A 25,980-nucleotide genomic window follows, 5' to 3' on the forward strand; every position below is an offset into this window, starting at 1 on the left:
TACAAAGGGGTAGATGGGTAGAAGCACATCATATTTGTAATACGACAAGTGGTACAGCGTTCTGGTAGTCCCGCGTCTCAGTGATTAGTTCCTCCTTCAAGCAATAACTTTCTCTCTGTAGAAGAAACCAATCAGCTGTTCCGAAACGCATCGCATGCTGATGACGTCACTTCCGGCTTACTGTCCACGTTGGTTGTTGGTCCCTTCCTGCTGATGCCACTTCCTGGATTCAGCTTCCATGCTGTCTCAGACAGCCTTGCTGTCTTCCCAGTATCCAAGAGAGTTGTGGCTTACATCTGTCGGCCACTTCAGAATATGCTGCGATAGACTTACACCTGGGGATATCACTGAGACTCCTTGGGACTACCAGAACGCCGGACCACCTGCCATATTACTAATATGATGTGCTTCTACCCATCCACCCTTTTGTGAGTGTTTTTAACCCTTTCGGGAAATATAAAGTTATATGCACTTAAAAGCACCTTTTTTTCCTTTTCATTTTACTTCCAAAGTTTGCTTCTCTCTTCAAGTGCTGCCGAAAGTGCATGAAGACCCTCTTCTATTTCTACATAGACTGATATCTGCTTGGTTTGTTACTCAAAGTGCCCTTATACACACTTTTATCAACAACAGCAATGGAAAGTTCCAATGGGCTCTACCTTTCCCCACTCTACTTATGGATTTGTTTGTCTGTTTCTGACCCCATTTCTGTCTCTTCTTATTCCTCTCACCGCCTGTTTGCTATACAGAAAGTGAAAGGAAATCTCCTCAATGAAAACATACCGTAGACAGCAACAGAAATGTACAGTATAAGAGATTTTCCCACTATATAAAAAAAAAAGTTTTGTCAGAAATTGGAGTTGTGATCATCATATTTTAAATAAGCTTAACACGTGTGGTGTGTGCATGTGTGTGGGCGTGCATGTGTGTTTATGATTTCCACTCCTTAAATCTGAAATCAATATATATATATATATATATATATATATATATATATATATATATATATATATATATATATATATATATATATATATATATATATACAGTGGTGTGAAAAAGTGTTTGCCCCCTTCCTCATTTCCTGTTCCTTTGCATGTTTGTCACACTTAAGTGTTTCGGAACATCAAACCAATTTAAACAATAGTCAAGGACAACACAAGTAAACACAAAATGCAATTTGTAAATGAAGGTGTTTATTATTAAAGGTGAAAAAAAATCCAAACCATCATGGCCCTGTGTGAAAAAGTGATTGCCCCCCTTGTTAAAACATACTATAACTGTGGTTGTCCACACCTGAGTTCAATTTCTCTAGCCACACCCAGGCCTGATTATTGCCACACCTCTTCACAATCAAGGCATCACTTAAATAGGAGCTGCTTGATACAGTAAGGTCCACCAGAAGATCCTTAAAAGCTACACATCATGCCGAGACCCAAAGAAATTCAGGAACAATTGAGAAAGAAAGTAATTGAGATCTATCAGTCTGGAAAGGGTTATAAAGCCATTTCCAAAGCTTTGGGAATCCAGCGAACCACAGTGAGAGCCTTTATCCACAAATGGCGAAGACATGGAACAGTGGTGAACCTTCCCAGGAGTGGCCGGCCGCCCAAAATTACCCCAAGAGCGCAGCGACGACTCATCCAAGAGGTCACAAAAGACTGAGCAAAAAGAACATCAAAGCTCGTCTCAATTTCTCCACAACACATCTTGATGATCCCCAAGACTTTTGGGACAACATTCTGTGGACCGATGAGACAAAAGTGGAACTCTTTGGAAGGTGTGTGTCCAAGTATATCTGGCGTAGAAGGAACACTGCATTTCATAAAAAGAACATTATACCAACAGTAAAATATGGTGGTGGTAGTGTGATGGTCTGGGGCTGTTTTTCTAATTCAGGACATGGAAGACTTGCCGTGATAAAAGGAACTATGAATTCTGCTGTCTACCAAGAGATCCTGAAGGAGAATGTCCGACCATCTGTTCGTGTACTCAAGCTGAAACGAACTTGGGTTCTGCAGCAGGACAATGATCCTAAACACACCAGCAAGTCCACCACCGAATGGCTGAAGAAAAACAAAATGAAGACTTTGGAGTGGCCTAGCCAAAGTCCTGACCTGAATCCTATTGAGATGTTGTGGTATGACCTTAAAAAGGCCGTTCATGCTCGAAAACCCTCTAATGTAACTGAATTAGGACAATTCTGCAAAGATGAGTGGGCCAAAATTCCTCCATGACGCTGTAAAAGCCTCATTGCACGTTATCGCAAATGCTTGGTTGCAGTTGTTGCTGCTAAGGGTGGCCCAACCAGTTATTAGGTTTAGGGGGCAATCACTTTTTCACACAGGGCCATGATGGTTTGGATTTTTTTTCACCTTTAATAATAAACACCTTCATTTACAAATTGCATTTTGTGTTTACTTGTGTTGTCCTTGACTATTGTTTAAATTGGTTTGATGTTCCGAAACACTTAAGTGTGACAAACATGCAAAGGATCAGGAAATGAGGAAGGGGGCAAACACTTTTTCACACCACTGTATATATATACATACACAAAAAATGCATCTATAAGTTTAAGGTCATTGTTATTAACATGTGCTTTTCTGGTAAAAAAAAAAACAAAAAAAAAAAAAACATGTTCAAGTCTTTAAAAAGCTGCCCGTATATTATCTCTGTGCACCACTGCTTTCATTTTAGTATGTAGGCAGCTGATGCTCTTCTGTTCTGTGGCTCACTTAATAGCATTGCGATAAACTAAGACATGAATTATAAATTATGTATACATAATTTATTTGTACTTGTCCCCAATAACCTCTAGTGAGCCATTAAAAGATTAATTCCACTAGCTGTGTGATTATCTGTGTGTGTATGAGACAACGTTTGCTGATTGTCTGGGTGGCAGTTCATTACGTATCTCTGGAACAATGACAGCTGTACTCTACCCAACTGACGCCCATCAGGGCATCATCCTCACTGACATACCGCTTATTTCTTCACTCTAAATTAATTCTTCTCCCTATGTTTTTATACTGAATAAATAATTACACTCTACTATGGAGAAAACATTTTTTTTATTGCAACTGTCAAGGAACACCATATGTGCTATAAATGCTGACCTCTCTCTGAAAAATGCCAGTTGCTCAGCAGTCTTGCGAATCCTTCAATATATATTTGAGCCACTGACTTAGACTGTGCATGAAGCAAGTAAAACTACAGTGACGTCAACTTGATCTCCATAGTTACACTGGGTCAGTGACTCAGGAAGTATTGCAGTATTAGATTACTTGGGTTGATTTACGACTAGACTAGAGTGCAAAATCTGGTGCAGTTCTGCACAGAAACTAATCAGCTTCCAGTTTTTTATTTATTTAATTTAGCTTAATTAAACAAGCTGAAGTTAGAAGCTGATTGGCTACCATGCACAGTTGCACCAGATTTTGCACTCTACAGTTTTAGTAACTGAAGCTCACTGTGACAGCAAGGTAATTAGCAGTTTCATAGTTTGGCAATGGCAGACTCCTCTCAGCACAAATTTTCTATACTATTCACAACATTCTAAAATACCCATAATATTAAAATGTAGGAACTGCTCCCTTGAACATGCTCTATACTTTCTCACAGTGGTGGCCACTCCATTAGGGGTGCCACCCCCCTAATCCATGCGCCCGGCCCCTAATCTACATGCAGGGTGCCAAACGCATGGATTTCAATGGGGTTTTTTTTTTTTAAGCACGTGATTAGTGCCTGAGACTTTAACTGGGTTCAAAAAGGGGTGTGCTCGGGGGGCGCACAGTACTGCGTACTGAACCCACCCAGTTCTGTGACAATAGCGAATTAATAATCACTATTGTCTTCCTGCATCTCCTCCCAGCCAATCAGGAAGTTAGTCTTAAGACAAAGAAAATGGAGCAGAAGCCGCTGAGGAGGAGAAACAGGGAGAAGCCGCAGAAGTTGCCCACGACCTAGATAGGGTAAGTGCAGGGCTGGTGGGTGGACAGGCAGACGGGTGGGGGGTGCTATCTGGTTTGCTGATTGACTTAGCAATGGGGGGTGTTTGACTGACCACCCAAACAGGGGAGGGTGGGGGTTTTGACTGATGAACGGACGGACTGAACGCGGGGGGGCAGTGATGGCCAAAAAAATGGAGTACAAGCCACCACTGCTTTCTCATACCTACTGTATCTCATTTTGTCTCCGAGAGCTACTATGTTTCCATCTATGATACACTTATGATCTCTGTAGAGCTCTGGGTCCTTGGCTAGCAACCAGCTTGCCTCTGCTATAACTCAATGTTTAAAACTGCTAATTTAGAGTTTTTATAACTTATTTGTTTTTGCTTCTTGTGTCAGTACTGATTAGTTGGTACAGAAATCATGGTGTCTCTAGTAATATTAGTATGGTACTGATTCTGTCTATACAGGCATGTTTCTGGTTATGTTGGTATAGAAATCATGGTGTCTCTGGTGATGTTAGTATGGTACTGATTCTGTAAATACAGGCATGTTTCTGGTTATGTTGGTACAGAAATGATTGTGTCTCTGCAGCATATTTCTGGTGATGTTAGCATGTACTGATTCTGTCCATACAGGCATGTTTCTTGTTTCTGGTAGTACAGAAATGATTGTGTCTCTGTGGCATATTTCTAGTCATATTAGTATGGTACTAATTATGTATATACAGGCTTGTTTCTGGTTTTCTTGGTACATAAATGATTGTGTCTCTGTGGCATATTTCCAGTGTTGTGAGCATGGTACTGTTTCTGTCTATACAGACATGTTTCTGACCGCTAATATGTTACTGATTGTGACTGTTGTTTGTAATAGTATGGTGCTCGTTAAATCTCACTGTCAATCGCATGTTTGCTTAGTGAATTGTAGACATATTTGTTAATCAGGGAAATATAAAATGGGTTGTGTGTACCTACCTGAAAGGCATCCTAACATTCATAAGTTCGGCATATCTTCCCAGGACCTCCCAGGGTGCGTGCACTTTTACAAACATGATGTCACTGTTGGTAATAGATGACTGTAACAAAACCACAGGAAGGACCAATGAGAGTGTGCAGTCCCATAGGTGTCGAGAAATTATTGCTCAAGCTAACCACACACTAGTTGAATTTCATTGGAAATTTTTCACTTTAAGGTTTGTTTGATTTTCTAAACTTTAGTGGGGTCAGATCGACATTCGATTTCGATGAGATGAGAAAATTCAAAGGAGAAGGATGGAAAATGTTTCTGGAAGGAAATAATTTCCATCAGTGAACGTGGTCTTCCCACAGAAAAGTTAATTCACAAGTGTTAAAAGCAAACATTTTGTTATGGAACATTCTTCAAGTCACTGATGAGTATTTTCATATAAATGTTCATAAGAAAGATTGTTTGAAAATCTACTAGTGTATGACCAACTTTAAGCAACATTAGTCACTGTTTGCATACCTCAAAAACATGTATCTTAATGTTATTGTATTTCAGTAATCACACTCTGTCTTTTATGTTACAAAATAGATAAAAAAAATGCTACTTATTCTTTATTCTCTTAGAAACATGCATTTAGAAATCTTCTACCCACACAAGTACTGTTTGTTGTACTTGTGTCACTTTGTTTTATATTATAACAAAGCACTCTTGTAATTATGATACAAGAGCACTCAATTCACTTGAAGTTCTTCTATTGTTGGTGTACTGCTACTCCACACACTTGAGTCTCTCTCTTGTATTGTTTGAACACTAGTACTTCTCATTACTGATTGCGGAATGCCTACAATCTAGTGCTCCCTCTGTTTGTACATGTACTGCAGTATGCTGTTGGTCTTTCACTCAGATTTATTGTTAGCCTAGTAGTTCTGCACACACATATGCCTTTTAGATTGTTAGAATTTGAATTATGTTAATTTAAAGGTCAAAACATGTGTCTTTAAGGGCATGCATTAACACATGCTTAATTTGCACACTCTAGTGTGTGGTTTTAAATTGTAATAGCAACCCTACTTGCTCTAACATCAGTAGTCGGGGAGGGTGTATTATGAATTGCTCTCCTGGGAATGTCCGTGAAGGTTGGTCCAATTTTTTGGGTGTTTCCATTGTTCTGATGCTCCAGGGCCTTCAAAAGTGTAAGAGGTAATCAAGAAATTAAATGTGTATTTTATGTCCCTAGAACGCCTGATGGTGCTCCCTGCATGATGGGGCTGTCTACGTGGCCAGGCTGTGTAAAAGTCTCACACATGTGGTATCACCATACTCAGGAGGAGTAGTAGAATGTATTTTAGGGTGTAATTTGTGGTATGCATATGCCGTGTGTGAGAAATAACTTGTTATTATGACAATTGACAAAAATAAAAAAAAATCTTCACTTTGCATTGAATTGTGGGAAAAAATTACAACTTCAAAAAACACTCCATGCCTCATACTAAATAACTTGGAATGTCTAATTTCCAAAAAGGGGTAATTTGGGGGGTATTTGTACTTTCCTGGCTTGTTACTGTCTCAATAAATAAGATAAGCCATTGGTACATCAGGTGTGATACATTTTAAGAGATTGGCACCATAGCTTGTAGACTCTATCACTATTTTTACCAATGATATGTAGCAGTATAAATTTTGGCTAAAATTTATGACGAAAAATCACTAAGTTGCAAAATGTTATAACTGAAACCAAGAAAAATGCTTTCTTTTATAAAATTTTCGGTAAGTGGTTAATGAATCCCTCTTGTGTTCCTTCCAGAGCATATCCTGCGTGGCATTATGAACAGGGCACTCGAGGCAGAACAGTGGGAGGAGGAGGAAGAGGACTTCCTTTCCTCTCAAGGTCCACTTTATGCAGACACCATTCTTGTGACACCACAGAACACAAAAGAGGAGAGGGAGGAGGAGGCTTCTGACAGTTTTGAAGACATAGAAGCAGAGGAAGACATTTGTCAAACCTTAAAGTGTATATAAACCCCATTCATGAAATTTTAGCTGGGCACATATATCTGCAGTGTCTTCTTATCTCTCTTCAAAGCCCTATGTCCCATGGCTTTCTCCTGCTCCATTCTTCTGTTGTCAGTGTGATAACTAATGAGTTTTCCGTGAACTCATATAAAACCAGCCTGAATTTTGTGCCAGGGTGGATGCTATAAATAGATTAGCAGAGAGTTGGTCAATTCACAGCACAGCTCTGCAAGTCTCTGCCTATGTGGAGGGGGGTGTGTGCATTTCCTCCAATCAGCTGTCTCAGTTATACAAGTAAAACTTATGTAGGAGGATTTGTTTCATATCTGTGTATCATCTGCGGCTGTTCATTTCACTGGGTATATGTGAGGGTTTACATTCACTTTAAGGGAGGTTTTTCAGTCCCCAGAAACCTTAGGAGTAGTACATGGCTGGGAGGAGGTAGTTCCAGATACTGTAATCCTCAGTGACTCTGAGAACTCTGCTACTCATGCCTCCACAAACTTGCGGTGCATAGGCTCCCTTATTCTTCAAAGCCCGTGAAAGTACTCGATAATTTGTGTGGCATTAAGGATAACGATCAGTATTGGTTAGCAACCCTCCTTGACCACTGTTACAAGGGGAAGGTCTTAGAACTCATCCTGCCCTCGCAAAGGGAGCACAGGATGAAGTATTTTGTGGACACCTTACAGAGGAGTTTTTGTAATGCCTTTCCAGACTTTGATAGGTTACAGTCTCATGGAAAAGCTAGTTTTGAGGCTTTTGTTGGTCAAAGAAGGAGCAGTGGAGAAGGGGGCTGCCTCAATGATGCATTTCAAAAAATGTTTTTGTTCTTGGTGCCCAGGGCTGTCAGCTTCAAGATCCCATTGGCAGCATCTGCATCATATGGTGGAAGATTATCTATGGGAGAAAACAGACATAGAGAGTTTTCCAGTAGACAATCCACTGGGTTTCTGGGTCATGAGAATAGACTGGCCAGAACTTGAGGCAATTGAGCTGCTGGGCTGCCCTGCATCCAGTGTGCTTTCCAAATGGGCATTCAGTGCTGCTGTAGGTTTTGTGACAGATAAAAGAGCACATCTGTCCACAGATTCAGTTGACCAGCTAACATTTGTCAAAATGAATCGGTCCTTGATTAGCAGCAGCTATCAAGCTCCTGATAATGCTGATTAAGTGTTATTGGAATCTCGAATCTCTGCAAAACTATCTAGGCTGCCGAGCTTAGCGGGTGTTGATTTTATCTTGAAGTAATTTTTTGGTATAGGTTTCATGAGCACAATTAACACTCAAATACCAATTTTTCAGCACCTGTTTGGCAGGTGAATCAAATTACATTTTTTTTACAGCAAGGCCAATTCTTGCTTTCATCGAGGGTACCTCTAGAAGGTAACAGGTGAAGGCACAGCCAATACCTAAAGACCAATTTTTCCACAACTGTGTGACAGGGGCATGAAATTAAAAAATCTTTACATCAAGGCCAATTGCTTTCATCAAGAGTACCTCTAGAAGGTTACAGGTTTAAGGCACCACCAGTACCCAAAGACTAATTTTTCCACATACTGTGTGACAGGGGCATCAAATGTAATTTTTTTTACAGCAAGGCCAATTCTGCTTTCATCAAGAGTACCTCTCGAAGGTTATGGGGTGAAGACACAACCAACACCCAAAGACCAATTTTTCCGAAACTGTGTGACATGGGCATCACATTAAATTTTTTTACAGCAAGGCCAATTTTTGCTTTGATCAAGAGTATCGCTATAGGGTTACGATGTAAAGGCACCACCAACTCCCAAAGGCTTGTTCACTGTGGTGCAAAAATTTGTTATTAACCACCTCGCGCCCACCCTATAGCCGAATGACGGCCATAGAGCAGGCGCGTTCGTCCGGGTGGTCGTCCCTGGACGTCCTGATGTTTACTTCCGCAATGCGCGCCGCCGCGGGCGCGCATCGCGGAAGTTCTGTGTTCGCCGTGTCCCCCGGGGACAGGCAAACACAGATCGCTGTAAACTGCCAATCACAGCGGCCGTTTACAGCGTGATCGGCGTGTCCAATGGGAGATGATCTCATATGTAAACATATGAGATCATCTCTCAGCGCCGCTCTCCCTCCTCGCACAGACAGTGTGAGAGGGGAGAGATGAACGGCTGCAGCGGCAGCCGTTCTGCCTCTAGTAAAAAAAAAAAAAAGTAAAAAAATAAAATAAAAAGTGCCATCCTCCCCCAGCAGTGCCATCCGCCCCCAGCAGTGCCATCCGCCCCCAGCAGTGCCATCCGCCCCAGTGCCATCTGCCCCAGTGCCATCCGCCCCAGTGCCATCCACCCCAGTGCTACCTGCCCCCAGTGCCATCCACCCCAGTGCTACCTGCCCCCAGTGCCATCCACCCCAGTGCTACCTGCCCCCAGTGCTACATGCCCCCAGTGCCACCTGTTGTCAGTGCCACCTGTCGTCAGTGCCATCTGTCATCAGTGCCACGTATAAGTGCCATCTGTCATCAGTGCCCCGTGTCATCAGTGCCACATAGTGCCATCTGTCATCAGTGCCACGTATTAGTGCCATCTGTCATCAGTGCCACGTATCAGTGCCATTTGTCATCAGTGCCACCTGTCAGTGTCACGTGCCATCTGTTGTCAGTGTCACGTGTCATCAATGCCACTTATCAGTGCCATCTGTCATCAGTGTCACGCGTCATCGGTGCCATGTATTAGTGCCATCTGTCATCGGTGGCACGTATTAGTGCCACGTATTAGTGCCATCTGTCATCAGTGCCATGTATTAGTGCCACGTGTCTTCAGTGCCACGTATTAGTGCCACGTGTCATCAGTGCCATGTATAAGTGCCACGTGTCATCAGTGCCACATATTAGTGCCATCTGTCATCAGTGCCACCTTTCATCAGTGCCACGTATAAGTGTCATCATTGCCACGTATCAGTGCCATCTGTCATCAGTGTCACGTGTCATTGTCCTGGTGCTTCAAAAGTGTAATAGTCAACAAGTTAGATGTGTAATTTATGTTCCTAGAACACATGATGGCGCTACCTGCATGTTGGGCCTCTCTATGTGGCCAGGCTGTGAAAAAGTCCCACACATGTGGTATTGTAATACTCAGGAGGAGTAGCAGAATTTTTTGGGGGGTGTCATTTGGGGTATACACATGCCACGTGAAAGAAATAACCTATTACAATGACAATTTTGTGGAGAAAAAGAAAAAAAATGAAAAATCTTAATTTTGCAAAGAATTGTGGGAAAAAAATGACAACATCAAAAAGCTCACTATGCCTCTTACTAAATACCTTGGAATGTCTACTTTCCAAAAAGGGGTCATTTGGGGGGTATTTGTACTTTCCTGACTTGTTCGGGTCACAAGAAGCGAGATAGGCCACCAGTACATCAGATGTGATCAATTTTGTGCGATTCGCACCACACCTTGTAGACTCTCTAACTTTCACAAAGACCAAATAATATCCACTAATTTGGGTTATTTTTACCAAAGATATGTAGCAGTATAAATTGTGGCCAAAATTTATGAAGAAAAATTAATAATTTGCATAATTTTGTCACAGAAACCAAGAAATATGCGTTTTTTTTCTAAATTTTCGGTCTTTTTTCATTTATAGCGCAAAAAATAAAAACCCCAGAGGTGATTAAATACCACCAAAAGAAAGCTCTATTTGTGGGAAAAAAAGGACAAAAAATTCATTTGGGTACAGTGTTGCATGACTGAGTAATTGTCATTCAAAGTGTGAGAGCACCGCAAGCTGAAAATTGGTCTGGGCAGGAAGGGTGTTTAAGTGCCCAGTAAGCAAGTGGTTAACATCCAAAGTCTGCCAAAGAGACACCGTTATATATCCAAAAAAATCTATAATCTTGTTTAAATTGTGGCCTTATCATACAGAATGGCTCCCCAATCCATTATTTACAAAATAAAGAAAGCTTGCAGGGAAAATCAATTTAAATGTCATTTTTTTTCTTTATAAATGTCAGTTTTGCTGCAGTAGGTTCTATACATAGTACAGATGCGCCACTTTACATGCAGACTAAGAGGACCCCCAGACACTATATTTAAAGGCATTTTTCATTTTTATTGTTTCACTTTAAGCATCAATAAAATCACTGCTCCTTTAAAAATTATCTGTTTTAAAAGTTCTTTTTGCATTGCTACATGCCCCCCAGGTCAGTACCTGGGCTCCCATACCATTTTTATGGTTAATAACCTGCATATAAGCCTTCAAATTGGTGAATTTTGATATTTCAATTTCAATGGGGTTCCCCATTCGGGTGCAAACTTTTGCGATGTTCGAGAGTTATGGCGCAAACAGAACCGTGGCGTGTTCAGCCCATCTCTAGTCCATAAATAGAAGAATGTGTTTTGGAGTGCATTTCTAAGTATAACAAAAGATGAAAAACATAATTATATGACCGTGTATATATAATATAATTCACAGTAGCACTCTTAAATGTGTCCAAAAAACAAAAAAGAAAAAAATATCTTTAAAGGGGTTTTAAACCCTTGTTTTAAAAAAAAAAATAACAAACATGTCATACTTACCTCCACTCTGCAATTCATTTTGCACAGAGTGGCCCCAGAGTGGTCCTCCTCTTCTGGGGTCCCTCAGCAGCGCTGGTGGCTCCTTCCCACATTGAGTGTCCACATTAGAGAAGGCTCTCCTATGGTGGACACCCATGCGGGTTCGCTCACGAGTACTACATCTGTGTCCATTCACACAGAACTCAGCCCCAAGCCCCTCAGCAGCGCATCATTGGATTTGAATGACAGCAGCAGAAGCCAATGGCTGCGCTGCTATCAATCTATCCAATCAGGACACGAGACACCAGCTAGTGCTCATTCCCAGACGGAAGATGACAGCATTCAAGTAAGTAGAATGGGGAGGGGGCCTGGGGGGCTGCAGCAATACAGAAGGTTTTACACCTTAATGCATTAGGTGAAAAACCATGGGGGATTACAACCCCTTTAACCAGTTCCTGACCAGCCGCCGCAGTTATGCTGCAGCAGGATGGCTCCCCTGGGCGAGCTGTAGCTGTATGTCGGAGGCGCTTGCAGCGTGTTCCCGGAGTCTACGTGAATGCCCGGCAGGCGCGATGACTGTCAGGCACTCGCGATTGCTCATGACAGAACAAGAACCCGGGATCTGTGTGTGTAAACACACAAATCCTGGTACTCTCAGGGGACAGGAGACAGATCGTGTGCTCCTACTAAGTAGGAACGCCGATCGGTCTCCTCCCCTTAATTAATTATTACTTTGGTGGAGGAATTGGTGTCATCATCACACATATTGTTTTTGCACTATTCAATCAGGACTGCTTTTTTGGTGTGGACTTACAGACTATTTCACCTATTTTGTGTATATATTTTTTCACTGTATTTATATGCATATATATAAGGCAATTTTTTGTCTTTTTTTTGGACACATTTAAGAGTGCTACTGTGAATTATATTATATATACATGGTTATATATTTATGTTTTTCATCTTTTGTTATGTTTATGTTATTTAAGAAGCAGCTTTTTTTTTTGTGATTTTTTTGCATTATGAAGCGCATTGTTTCTGTATTTATATACATTTCTAAGTAAGCCTATGCAGTGTTTGAGAAATAACTTGTTAAAATGGCAACTTTGTGAAATTTCTTTTTACTTATTTCTCTTTTTTCCAAAAAATTGTGACAAATGATAACAACTCCACAAAACTTACCATGCCTCCTACTAAATACCTTGGACTGTCTATTTTCCAAAAAAAGGGGTGATTTAGAGGGTATTTGTACTGCCCTGACATTTTAGGGCCTCAAGAAATGGGATAGGAAGTCAGTACATCAGAACTGATAAATTGTTAAATATATATACCATAGTTTGTAGACTAATTTTCACACAGACTAAATAATATACACTGATTTATTTATTTATTTTAAGAGATGTACAGGTAGTCCCTGGATTCCAAACAATATAGGTTCTGTAGGTTTGTTCTTAAGTTGAATTTGTATGTAAGTTGGAGCAGGTACATTTTTGAAGTGTAACTCCAACCAAAAAAAATGTGCACGATTTTTTTTATAACATAGGGTTAACACCCCTGTAATGTTTGTTTTGCTGTCTGTGCCCTTGATCACTTTCTGTCACGGTGACAATTTGATTTTGAAAATTTTGGGTTGTCGTGGAAACAAGGATTGGTGATAAAGCTTCAGGGGAGGTACCTTTTCCCATGAAATTCTTTACAGGAGTGAATTTCCTCTTCTAGAGGTAGATTTCCTCTCACTTCCTGCTGTCTCCCTCCGTTTGTAAGTATGAGTTGTATGTAAGTCAGATGTATGTAACTCGGGGACTGCCTGTAGCAGATTATTTATTTGCAAAGTTTTATAACAGAAACGAAGAAAAACGTATTTTTTTTTTTTTTACCAAATTTTTAGTTATATAACAAAAAAATTAAAAACCCAGTGGCGATTAAATACCACAAAAGAAAGCTCTATCTATCTCAAAATATGCTATATATTTAATTTGGGTACAGTGTTGCATGACTGAGTAACTGTCATTGAAAGTGTGACAGCGCTGGAATCTGAAAATTGTCTTGAGGAGGAAGAGGCTGAAACAAATTGTTAAGAAAAAAATATCTAACACTATAACTGATGATTTACAGAGAAAAATAATTAAGCACACATTTTTTTTCACAGGAGCATTTACAACAAAGTATTTCATCCTACCATATGCCCAATTTCATTTTAAGTTAATTATCTTTAAAAACCAAAAATAATTTTTTTTCCTTCACATAATAATTTCACATGATTTACATATTTATTTTAACTGAAACTATGCTGTAAAAATTACCTCTTTTTCTATCTGCAACCCTTCTGCTCTAATATTCCGTTCAAAAATTTCTCTTTTCTCTGATTGGGGGCTTGATTTTCTGTATACCAATATATAGTCGATGCGGCACTTTCCATCATTAAAAAATAACCCATTTGTTTTCTTCTTTTCTGGCACATTTGGAATCTGAAAAAAAGAAAACAATAAACATGTTAATAGTTGTTAATGGTATGATGAAGCACTGCCATTAAAAATGTCCCAATAGGTAACCCAGTGTTTTAGTAATTGTGGATACATTTGGGAAGGGTTTAAATCTCTGTGTTATAGTTGGGGAGATCCAACCTCACCATTTGTCCTAAGTAGCATTGGGCTTGTAATGGAAATTTGTAGGTTCTGTATATAATTGTATTCTATTTTATATGTATTGCATGATGCCCTCACTGTGGACACGGCACTAATGTTTTCAGTACATGTTTTGCATTCTTTCAAGTCCTGATTAGAATTAGCCTGCCTATGTAACGCCCCTTGTTACCATAAACGTACAATTGTAATATTAATGTGATACCTATGTAATCATGTGTATAAAAACCTTCACATGCGTCATAATAAAGAAGAGCGGTTATTTGGAAAGATGCTGAGCGTATCTTTTGTGTCTGTTCCCTACTGCAGTAGTTATTAATTTGGAACCACTAATCAATATGAGGATAGGAGTTGCCTATCATCAAAATATCCATTTCAGGTGGCGAAGCCAGCCAGGCAGGGCCGCTGATAAGCCAGTACAGCCAGCCCTGTTGTACCGGGCCCGGCCAGCAGGGGGGGCCTGTGCAGCTTCAAAGACAGTTCAGTGGAGAAAACCCAAAAAACGCTTTCTAATTTACAAGTGGCTCCCTGCGCTCATTGTACACTACACACTGGATCTTTCCATTACAAAATCCTGGACACAGAATCCAGGAATCTGTGTCTCCCAGGACCTCATCTGAGCTCTGTAATCCAGTCCAGAGATCTAGATTGCCTTCTCCACAGACCCAAGACCACACCCCTCCGTTGCTCTCATTGGTTGGAGGAGAGAAGTCTGAGGATTAGCAGCCCGGGACAGGAGGTTCTTAGGTAAGAGACATGCTGCTATGCAGGAGAGTTCTCTCATGTGGGCACAGATTAAAACAGGCCCACTGACACTGCATCTGACCTGCCAGCACAGACAAAACACAAACAGTCAGAAATGTTTTGTCATGTAAACGATCCTAACACCTCCTGAGAGGCCCCCTCCCCCACCAACCTCAAATGGGGACTGATGTTGAGAGGTGCTCTGCTGTGATATAAGGGGCTCTGCTGTGATATAAGGGGCTCTGCTGTGATATAAGGGGCTCTGCTGTGATGGAGGGGGCTGTGATGGAGGGGGCTCTGCTGTAATGGAGGGGACTCTGCTGTGATGGAAGGGGCTCTGCTGGAGGGGGCTCTGCTGTGATGGAGGGGGCTCTGCTGTGATGGAGGGGGCTCTGCTGGAGGAGACTCTGCTGTGATGGAGGGGGCTCTGCTGTGATGGAGGGGGCTCTGCTGGAGGAGACTCTGCTGTGATGGAGGGGGCTCTGATGTGATGGAGGGGGCTGTGCTGTAATGGAGGGGACTCTGCTGTGATGGAAGGGGCTCTGCTGGAGGGGGCTCTGCTGTGATGGAGGGGGCTCTGCTGGAGGAGACTCTGCTGTGATGGAGGGGGCTCTGCTGTGATGGAGGGGGCTCTGCTGTGATGTAGGGGGCTCTGCTGTGATGGAGGGGGCTCTGCTGTAATGGAGGGGGCTCTGCTGTAATGGAGGGGACTCTGCTGTGATGGAAGGGGCTCTGCTGGAGGGGGCTCTGCTGTGATGGAAGGGGCTCTGCTGGAGGGGGCTCTGCTGTGATGGAGGGGGCTCTGCTGGAGGAGACTCTGCTGTGATGGAGGGGGCTCTGCTGTGATGGAGGGGGCTCTGCTGGAGGAGACTCTGCTGTGATGGAGGGGGCTGTGATGTGATGGAGGGGGCTGTGATGTGATGGAGGGGGCTGTGATGTGATGGAGGGGGCTGTGATGTGATGGAGGGGGCTCTGCTGTAATGGAGGGGACTCTGCTGTGATGGAAGGGGCTCTGCTGGAGGGGGCTCTGCTGTGATGGAGGGGGCTCTGCTGTGATGGAGGGGGCTCTGCTGGAAGAGACTCTGCTGTGATGGAGGGGGCTCTGCTGTGATGGAGGGGGCTCTGCTGGAGGAGACTCTGCTGTGATGGAGGGGGCTCTGATGTGATGGAGGGGGCTGTGATGGAGGGGGCTCTGCTGTAATGGAGGGGACTCTGCTGTGATGGAGGGGGCTCCGCTGTGATGGAAGGGGCTCTGCTGGAGGGGGCTCTGCTGTGATGGAAGGGGCTCTGCTGGAGGGGGCTCTGCTGTGATGGAGGGGACTCTGCTGGAGGAGACTCTGCTGTGATGGAGGGGGCTCTGATGTGATGGAGGGGGCTCTGCTGTAATGGAGGGGACTCTGCTGTGATGGAAGGGGCTCTGCTGGAGGGGGCTCTGCTGTGATGGAGGGGGCTCTGCTGTGATGGAGGGGGCTCTGCTGTGATGGAAGGGGCTCTGCTGGAGGGGGCTCTGCTGTGATGGAGGGGGCTCTGCTGTGATGGAGGGGGCTCTGCTGGAGGAGACTCTGCTGTGATGGAGGGGGCTCTGATGTGATGGAGGGGGCTGTGATGGAGGGGACTCTGCTGTGATGGAGGGGGCTCTGCTGTGATGGAGGGGGCTCTGATGTGAAATGGGGGACTCTGTCCGTTGTTCTACTGACCTACCCCCGCATCTTCTGCCAGTTATACTGACTTTGCTGCATATTTTAATATAATGCACATAAATAAAAAAAGATTGTAAGTTTACAAAGTAAGACATGGGCACCTCTTGGCATCATTAACCCCTTCCCACCTATATCAGCCCTTTCGCTGGATGGATAGGTGGCTTTGAGGTTGGGGCAGAAGGGGGGCCCATCAGGTAGGCTGTACGGGGCCTCATGGTTTCTATCAGCAGCCCTGCAGCCAGGAGGGGTTATCAGGTGACCCTGAGTATCCGAAACGAGGAGCTTGAGACGATCCGGGAATTTCTGATAATCAGCCGGCTGAGGTAAGCCTTTTGCTTACATTTGAGTTATCAGACTTCCTTGATCGGTAAGGCATTTTCGGGACAAAGGGTACCTATTTTACTCCCCTTAATCGAACTGTATTGATTGGTGGTTATATGTTATGTTGTCACTGTCTACTGTCCATTGGAGTGTTATAGAGAAAGGGAAGACTAGTGCTGTTCACAGGTATATGTAGCACATCTGCTAGATAAAGTAGTTTAGAGGCAAAAGGGTATAGGCACACGTAGAGAAGACTGGCCAGTCATTATGGGCATTAAATTAAGTAAGGGAATGAAGGGTAAGAGACCCTCAAAAATGCCCAGCTCAAGAGGAGCGCTATATATGAACCGAAGGTGCGGTTCCGCCTATACTGAGCCCCTAGATTAATGGATAAAGTGGACAGGGATCCACAAACGGTAACTGGGTTACCACCAAAGTCCACAGGGACAAAGAATCATGCAGAGTATACAGCTAGAGAAACAGCTATTTATGTGAGCAGGATGGATCAAGAGTGACATTAACACTAGATAGAAAGGGACTTTTTGATGTTAAGTTGTGGGATGAATTTGGGGTCAGGCATTACAACTAGTAAAGTCAAGAAACAGTAATGAGAATTAAAACAGAATGCTTTATATGTTGTCAGAGAGGGAAGATGGGATGAGCACTATAGCTGCCCGTCTGATCATAGAAGGTACAGTATGTGAAGTATGGTATTACAATACATTGGATGCAAAGGATATCAGAACAAAATAAAGAAAGCAGAAATTTAAGCAAGGAAGTATTAAAAAAGCGTTAAAAGAAAGTGAGAGAATGATATGCATGTGTTGTGTACAAATGGGAATAATGTAAGCAATTTTAGAGCGATACTTGTGTATGTTTTTGAATGCTGGACCTTTAGTTATATTGCTTGTATGTGTCATGTACGCAAATGTGACCCCCTCCTTTGTGCTCTCCTGAAAGAATGTAGGTGGGATGAGAGGTTGGTGATAGGCTGGAAGGACACCATGCCAATTTCAGTTTTTTAGACAAAACATTTATAACAAAATGTGTCGGGTTAACGAATCTAATGATAAACAATGTGATCACAATTATTTTTGAATCTGTTTTCCAAACATGGTAAAATGAAGGTTACAAATTAACCGTGTCTTACACAAATTTAATATCCTGTGATAGTGGAAACAGTGCATTAAAAAAAAAAGAGAGACATTTATCTGTGCATATATATTAGTGTGTGATATTGAAATTATCATATGAGTATTAATTTCTAATATGAGTTTAACAATTTTATTAATAAATATAGATATATTGAAACTGGTTTAGACAACCTTTGGTTGGAAATGAAATCCAGGTTAATGGGGAAATTGGTAAAAATGGGATTAGTTTAGATTAAGATAACAATTTTGTAATTTTACATGTATTGAGTGGAAAGAAAAAAAGATTAAGATGAGGTTGTTAATTTGAATACAGCTACCATAATGTTTAACAAAGCCAAGATGGATGGGATACATAAGAAGTTTTTCTACAAAAATGAAATCTTAAAGTCTGATAATAACTTAATGTGCGGTCCATGATGTGAGAGTAATAATAACATTTAAATATAACAGACCCATCACATCAAGTCCACACACCCTGTTAGGATAGCTGCTGCCTGCAGCCAGTTGGTTTATAGTTTTTGATGGCCAAGTGCTTTCTGGTCCGTCATACATATTGTTGGTCCTTTTGTTTTTATGTATTTTTATATTTGAAATCCAAAGCAGAATGTGTGGATTGTGAAATGATGTGCCCCTTTTCCTTGTAAGTGCAGTGGGTATAAGTAGAAGAATATTTTGGATTTATGGACATCTCTGCATGACTGCAGGGTATTCTTATTATTTACAGTGGTGTGAAAAAGTGTTTGCCCCCTTCCTCATTTCCTGTTCCTTTGCATGTTTGTCACACTTAAGTGTTTCGGAACATCAAACCAATTTAAACAATAGTCAAGGACAACACAAGTAAACACAAAATGCAATTTGTAAATGAAGGTGTTTATTATTAAAGGTGAAAAAAAATCCAAACCATCATGGCCCTGTGTGAAAAAGTGATTGCCCCCTAAACCTAATAACTGGTTGGGCCACCCTTAGCAGCAACAACTGCAACCAAGCGTTTGCGATAACGTGCAATGAGGCTTTTACAGCGTCCTGGAGGAATTTTGGCCCACTCATCTTTGCAGAATTGTCCTAATTCAGTTACATTAGAGGGTTTTCGAGCATGAACGGCCTTTTTAAGGTCATACCACAACATCTCAATAGGATTCAGGTCAGGACTTTGGCTAGGCCACTCCAAAGTCTTCATTTTGTTTTTCTTCAGCCATTCGGTGGTGGACTTGCTGGTGTGTTTAGGATCATTGTCCTGCTGCAGAACCCAAGTTCGTTTCAGCTTGAGTACACGAACAGATGGTCGGACATTCTCCTTCAGGATCTCTTGGTAAACAGCAGAATTCATAGTTCCTTTTATCACTGCAAGTCTTCCAGGTCCTGAAGCAGCAAAACAGCCCCAGACCATCACACTACCACCACCATATTTTACTGTTGGTATAATGTTCTTTTTATGAAATGCAGTGTTCCTTCTACGCCAGATATACTTGGACACACACCTTCCAAAGAGTTCCACTTTTGTCTCATCGGTCCACAGAATGTTGTCCCAAAAGTCTTGGGGATCATCAAGATGTGTTGTGGAGAAATTGAGACGAGCTTTGATGTTCTTTTTGCTCAGCAGTGGTTTTCTCCTTGGAACTCTGCCATGCAGGCCATTTTTGCCCAGTCTTTTCCTGATGGTGGAGGCATGAACGCTGACCTTAACTGAGGCAAGTGAGGCCTGCAGTTCCTTGGATGTTGTTGTGGGGTCTTTTGTGACCTCTTGGATGAGTCGTCACTGCGCTCTTGGGGTAATTTTGGGCGGCCGGCCACTCCTGGGAAGGTTCACCACTGTTCCATGTCTTCGCCATTTGTGGATTATGGCTCTCACTGTGGTTCGCTGGATTCCCAAAGCTTTGGAAATGGCTTTATAACCCTTTCCAGACTGATAGATCTCAATTACTTTCTTTCTCAATTGTTCCTGAATTTCTTTGGGTCTCGGCATGATGTGTAGCTTTTAAGGATCTTCTGGTGGACTTTACTGTGTCAAGCAGCTCCTATTTAAGTGATGCCTTGATTGTGAAGAGGTGTGGCAATAATCAGGCCTGGGTGTGGCTAGAGAAATTGAACTCAGGTGTGGACAACCACAGTTATAGTATGTTTTAACAAGGGGGGCAATCACTTTTTCACACAGGGCCATGATGGTTTGGATTTTTTTTCACCTTTAATAATAAACACCTTCATTTACAAATTGCATTTTGTGTTTACTTGTGTTGTCCTTGACTATTGTTTAAATTGGTTTGATGTTCCGAAACACTTAAGTGTGACAAACATGCAAAGGAACAGGAAATGAGGAAGGGGGCAAACACTTTTTCACACCACTGTATTATAATATTGCCAGGAAAAAGTTGTCTTTTTGAAACATGAAACTGGAGTTCTTACACAAACAGCATGATAGGAAAAAGCCATTGTTATATTTATGCAAGCTGGACACAGTAATCAAGGGTTCCCCCCGATATATCAGAGCTGTAACTTTAAGGAAAGTTGCTATTAGACAAAGTTACAGACATTATTTTGGTCAAATATAAAATTTTTAATGGTCCGACATTATGCACAGAAAATATATATCTAACTAAATGCTTGTCTAATGAAAGGTTCAAAATATGAATTTGTTTTGTTTGTTTATGTACAAATCTAACAATGAAAAATTTGTACATTTGAATCCAGCCACCTTATTGCCTCTATTGGAGGAGGCTGGAGACAGAGAAAAAACGTGTTAAATTGATGACGTGGGAATCAGCTGCTGTGAACCCAGTGCAGGACACACTCCCTGAAGACCCGAGTATTTACTTTTTTGTAGTGTTATTCCCGGTTTTATACCGAGGATGAAGTTTATCATCCAGAAGGATTCTCTGTATTCAGAGTCACTGGATTCTTTTTCCCCAGCTCAAGAAGCAGAGCTCCATGTTTTAGCAAAGCCCATGAGCTATAAAAAGAGTATATATTTATATACATAGTCAAGATATAGAGAGCTTTTGGTTCCATTTGAAGGGCCAGAAGTTTGTTTTTACTTCGGCGGGTAAACCAATCAAGCATGCCAAGTTAATTTGATTGGCTGTTTTCAGCCTTCCAGGTTCTTGCTGAGGTAGCCATACTAACAGTAAAACTCACATATGGAAGCAGACCAGGCGACTCTAAGGATGCTGCATTTACAGCCCCGGACACTTGCTGGGTCTGTGCAACTCACAGATTCCACCCTAGTTTTGGCCCAGTATGGCAACTTCTTACGAAACAAGACTTTGGAAAAGGTGATCATTTATGTCTGCCAGACACTCTTTTCACATCAGCTTGACACGTGGACCGTGTCATCAGTCACAAGTAGTTATGGCGGCCTTAGTAAATGAGCGTGGGATAGAGCCAGGGTTCTCCACAGTTGTTTTTATAACATACCACTTCTTGTTTTACCTGTTACCAATGGTGTTACCAAAAGCTGAACATTCCTTCCAGAGATAACAAAAAGATATATCCAGATGCCCAAGTCAGGATCGTACGAGAATGTATTTTGTTTGTATGGACATGTTTTCTGGATGTCCAGTGGCAAATGCTACTGCAAAGGCCACAGTAAAAAAGTGTTATCAGAAGTAGTTTTTAAGTACAGAGTGCAGAATCTACAGAGAGTAACAGAGGAAATCATTTTTATAGGAGAGTCCTTATTGGAAGTTTTGAGGTTTTATTTTTACACCCCCTACTGTCTACAATGTAGCGGACAAAGTAGAGTAAGAAACTACAAAACTTTTGCCTGAATGTTTTATTATATTTTATCAAGCCCGTAAGGGGATGTTGGACTCTCTCCCTATGGGAATTGGTTTGGGAGTGTGTTACTCACTTGATTATATTTTGTCTCAGCACCTGAAGTCCTCCATTCGGATCTCACAGAGAATGTCGCTGATCTTTTAAGGTTTTTGACAAAGTTATTTATGTGTTTTCTCCCCAATTCCAGATCCTAAAAGTTTGGAAGGATCTAAAACTAAAGCCAGGTGACTTGTGGATTGTTAAGAGACATTTATATATAAGGAAATGTTTGGAGACTCAATACAGCGTCTATTTCATATACAGTTTTGCAAAACTTGAAGGAAAAGTCACCTGGATCCACACCAGACACTGTAATATGACTAAATGAAAGAAATCTCTGTGTTTGATTTGTTTCCCTCTTGCGATCACAGTCTAGGCTACTTTTTGAGTCAATTACTTTAATTGTAAGGGATATATATATATTTGAAAAGTAGTTTAGCCATGTTGAAGTCATATCTGTCTTTTGTACCTCTTCCATTTTATGTAGAATTGTCTGTGTTTACATATGCTGATAAGTCAGCATACCAACAATTAAGCTAGAAGGTCATTCTGGCCACAGGAGTGTACAGCCAGTACTCTGTAAATATGTCTTTGTTTTTCACAATGAAAAGTCATTTTGTAATGAAAAAAGCTGCTGAGCTATTATTTTCTCCACAATGGAGTTTTTGCCTCTTTGGCCAGGACTACCTCCACCTAAGCGTGTGGAGGTTCAAGGTTAAAGGTGATAGCAGGTATGGTTAGTGATCAAAATATTGAACAAAAGAGAGGAGACTGTAATGGAAATTTGTAGGTTCTGTATATAATTGTATTCTATTTTATATGTATTGCACAATGCCCTCACTGTGCACACGGCACTAATAATGTTTTCAGTACATGTTTTGCATTCTTTCAAGTCCTGATTAGAATTAGCCTGCCTATGTAACGCCCCTTGTTACCATAAACGTACAACTGTAATATTAATGTGATACCTACGTAATCATGTGTATAAAAACCTTCACATGCGTCATAATAAAGAAGAACGGTTATTTGGAAAGATGCTGAGCGTATCTTTTGTGTCTGTTCCCTACTGCAGTAGTTATTAATTTGGAACCACTAATAAATATGAGGATAGGAGTTGCCTATCATCAAAATATCCATTTCAGGCTCCATTAACAAAAGCATTTTGCATGCGGTATTTAGGTGTTCCCTAAAACATGTTCCCCAAAAATCACACAAGGTAAATACTGCTTGAAAAGGCATTAACCGATTCCTGGGGGCACAATGACATGGCTGCACGAAACCCCATACAGGTACGGGCCGTCAGGCTCTCGCCGCACTCGCGACCATCGGATTCGACCCAGATCCATTCTATCTTCAGGTCGAGGCCAATGATTTATGGCCTAGACCTGCTGATCTATTCTGGTGAATGAAATCCTTCCCCTGCCTGTAAGAGTAAACACAGGCAGGGGAAGTGATGTAATCTCCCCTCGTGGAACTCTTTTGTTCCAGAAAGAGGAGAGAGAAGATCTCACAGTAAGTTGCACCAACACTACACTAACACCAATACACCTAGGTACACTTGTCACCCCCGACCCCCCCAGTTAACCCCTTCACTCCCGTCACAGTGTCACCTAGTGCAGTTGTCATATTTTTCACTGATCACTGTACTGGTGTCATTTGTGACACTAATCAGCATTAGGGCAGCTAGTGGTAGGCCCAGGTAGTTTTAGGGTACCCCCCTAACCCCCCTAATAAAGGTTTAACCCCTTGATCACCCCCTGTCACCAGTGATCACCATATTAGTGTTATGGGTGATGCTAGTTAGTTATTTTTTATAGCGTCAGGGTACCTGCCGTTTATTACCTAAATAAAGGTTTAACCCCCTGATCACCCAGCGGGTGATATGAGTTTTAGCATCAGTCCAGGTCTGCGTTGCCCCTGGCAGCGTCAGATTAGTCCCAGTAGCGCTAACACCCACGCACGCACCGTACACCTCCCTTAGTAGTATAGTGTCTGAACAGATGAATATCTTTGATCTGATCAGATCTATACTAGCGTCCCCAGGAGTTTAGGGTTCCCAAAAATGCAGTTTTAGTGGGATCAACCCAGATACCTGCTAGCACCTGCGTTTAGCCCCTCTGCCCAGCCCAGTCCAGCCCACTCAAGTGCAGTATCAATCGATCACTGTCCCTTATAATACACTAAAAATGTAACTGCATCGTTCGCAGAGTCAGGCCTGATCCCTGCGAATAATAACAGTTTTTTTGGTATCATTTGAAGCAGTCGATGACAGTCAGGTGCTCTTTTTTCCTGTGAGTTTCACTAGTTGTACCAGTAAATTTAGAGGCCAAAATGTCCAATCGAAGGTACACTAGTGAAGAGGCCTACACGTTTCTGAGCATGACAGATGAGAGTGAAGAGGAAGTCACTCATCTGTCAGATTCAGGCTCAGAATACGATCCAGTAGACAGCAGCAGCACCCTGACAAATAGCTCTGACGACGGAGTAGTGGTCTCTGCAAGGTCAGGCATATCCTTTTTTTTTCCACTTCAGCGAAATTCCCCCTAGAGACTTATTTCAACTTCCTCAGTTCAAATTTTTGGTCTCTTCTCGTTTTCACATCATTGTGGATTCCTTTCCTTTTTTCCTTTGTTTCTTTTTAATTATCTTTCTTTATTCTATTACAAATTTTTCAATTTTTCATATAAAACAAAAAGGTCAGGCATATCCGACCCCGTTCTTCTGCTGTTGTTGAGGTGCAAGAACCGCAGGGCTCTCGTATGGAGCAGAGAAGCCAGTAGTAGTGCTGCTTATTCTTCTGGTGAACTGGCAAATACCAGCAGCCTAGTACATCCTTGTCATAGATCCAGTACTGCAGTAATACGTGGTGACGTGGCAAGTCCCATAAGTGCAGTTCAAGCTGGTGAGGTGGCACAAGTAGTGTCCCGCAGCCACCAAGAAGACAAAGACAGGCCCGTTGGCCCATAGTGCCCTTCCTGCTGCATTTGCCAATCCGAATTTGGAGCCCACCATTTCTGCAGCACCCATATTTCCCCTATTCACTGGCCAACCCAGAATTCAGGTGGAAACAGTTGATTTTACGTCACTTGATTTTTATTCGCTGTTTTTCACAGAAGATCTCTATAGATCTACTGGGGACCAAAGTAATTTTTATGCTGGTCAATTCATCCCCGCTAATCCACATTTGACTCTTGCCAGAGATTGGAACTCTATTACGGTTTCCGAATTTAAGACCTTCCTGGGCCTATTCCTCCTCATGAGCATGACTAAAAAAAGTGAGTTGCGGTCATATTGGTCCATTGATCCAATTCACCATATGCCGCTGTTCTCTACCTCCATGACCAGGACACGATACAAGCAGATGTTGCAGTTCATGCATTTCAATGACAATGAATTCTGTTGTCCTCGGGGTGACCCTGAAGACAATTGGCTCTACAAAATTCGGACCCCTCGTAAACCACTTCAACCAACAGTTTGCAGCCTTGTTTACTCCCGATAAAGTTGTCTGAGTTGATGAGTCCCTGCTTAAGTTTTCTGGCCACTTGTCATTCAAACAGTATCTTCCCAGCAAGTGTGCCAGATATAGGGTCAAGATTTATAAGCTCTGTGACAAGGCAACAGGCTATACATATAGTTTTATGGTTTATGAGGGAAGAGATAGTTACTTAGAGGTGGAGAACTGCCCAGACTACATAGGGAGCGCTGGTAAGATTGTGTGGGACTTGGTGTCACCCTTATTCAGAAAGGGGTACCACTTGTATGTGGACAATTATCACACAAGCGTGCCAATTTTTACTCACTTGTTTGATCATGGAATTGGCGCATGTGGCACCATGCGAGCTAATCGCTGGGGCTTACCCTAGCGGCTTTTGTAGATTCCTATCTTAAGCTGGGGGAGAGCGCCTGCTTGAGATGTAATAATTTGCTCACTGTGAAGTGGAGGGATAATAAGAATGCTTTTGTTCTGTCCTCCCTTCACGCAGACACGACGGTCCATATTCAAATGGCGACTGGTGTTGTGGAGGAACCCCTCTGTGTCCACGAATACAACCTTAATATGGGAGAGGTGGACCTCAACAACCAGTTGATGGCGCCTTTCCTTAACTGCCCGTAAGGTCAGGCGCTGGTACAAAAAAGTGTCCGTATACTTTTTC

General features: G+C 42.1%; 1 protein-coding gene across 5 annotated transcripts in view; it reads right to left on the minus strand.

Annotated features, from left to right (window-relative positions):
- The window catches only part of ANO4 (anoctamin 4), a 320,816-nt gene that overhangs the window by 118,905 nt on the left and 175,931 nt on the right, over positions 1 to 25,980 (minus strand). For all 5 annotated transcript variants that reach the window (XM_077472273.1, XM_077472272.1, XM_077472275.1 and 2 more), the window contains 2 exons: positions 13,759 to 13,923; positions 4,925 to 5,025 (listed from right to left, as the gene is read on the minus strand). In XM_077472273.1, the coding sequence (XP_077328399.1) occupies positions 4,925 to 5,025; positions 13,759 to 13,923 (266 nt within the window). The remainder of the gene's footprint in view (positions 1 to 4,924; positions 5,026 to 13,758; positions 13,924 to 25,980) is intronic.

This window comes from Lithobates pipiens, unplaced genomic scaffold (genome assembly GCF_037356315.1).
Source record: "Lithobates pipiens isolate NorthernLeopardFrog02 unplaced genomic scaffold, aLitPip1_a1.2 Scaffold_8, whole genome shotgun sequence".
NCBI lineage: Eukaryota > Metazoa > Chordata > Amphibia > Anura > Ranidae > Lithobates > Lithobates pipiens.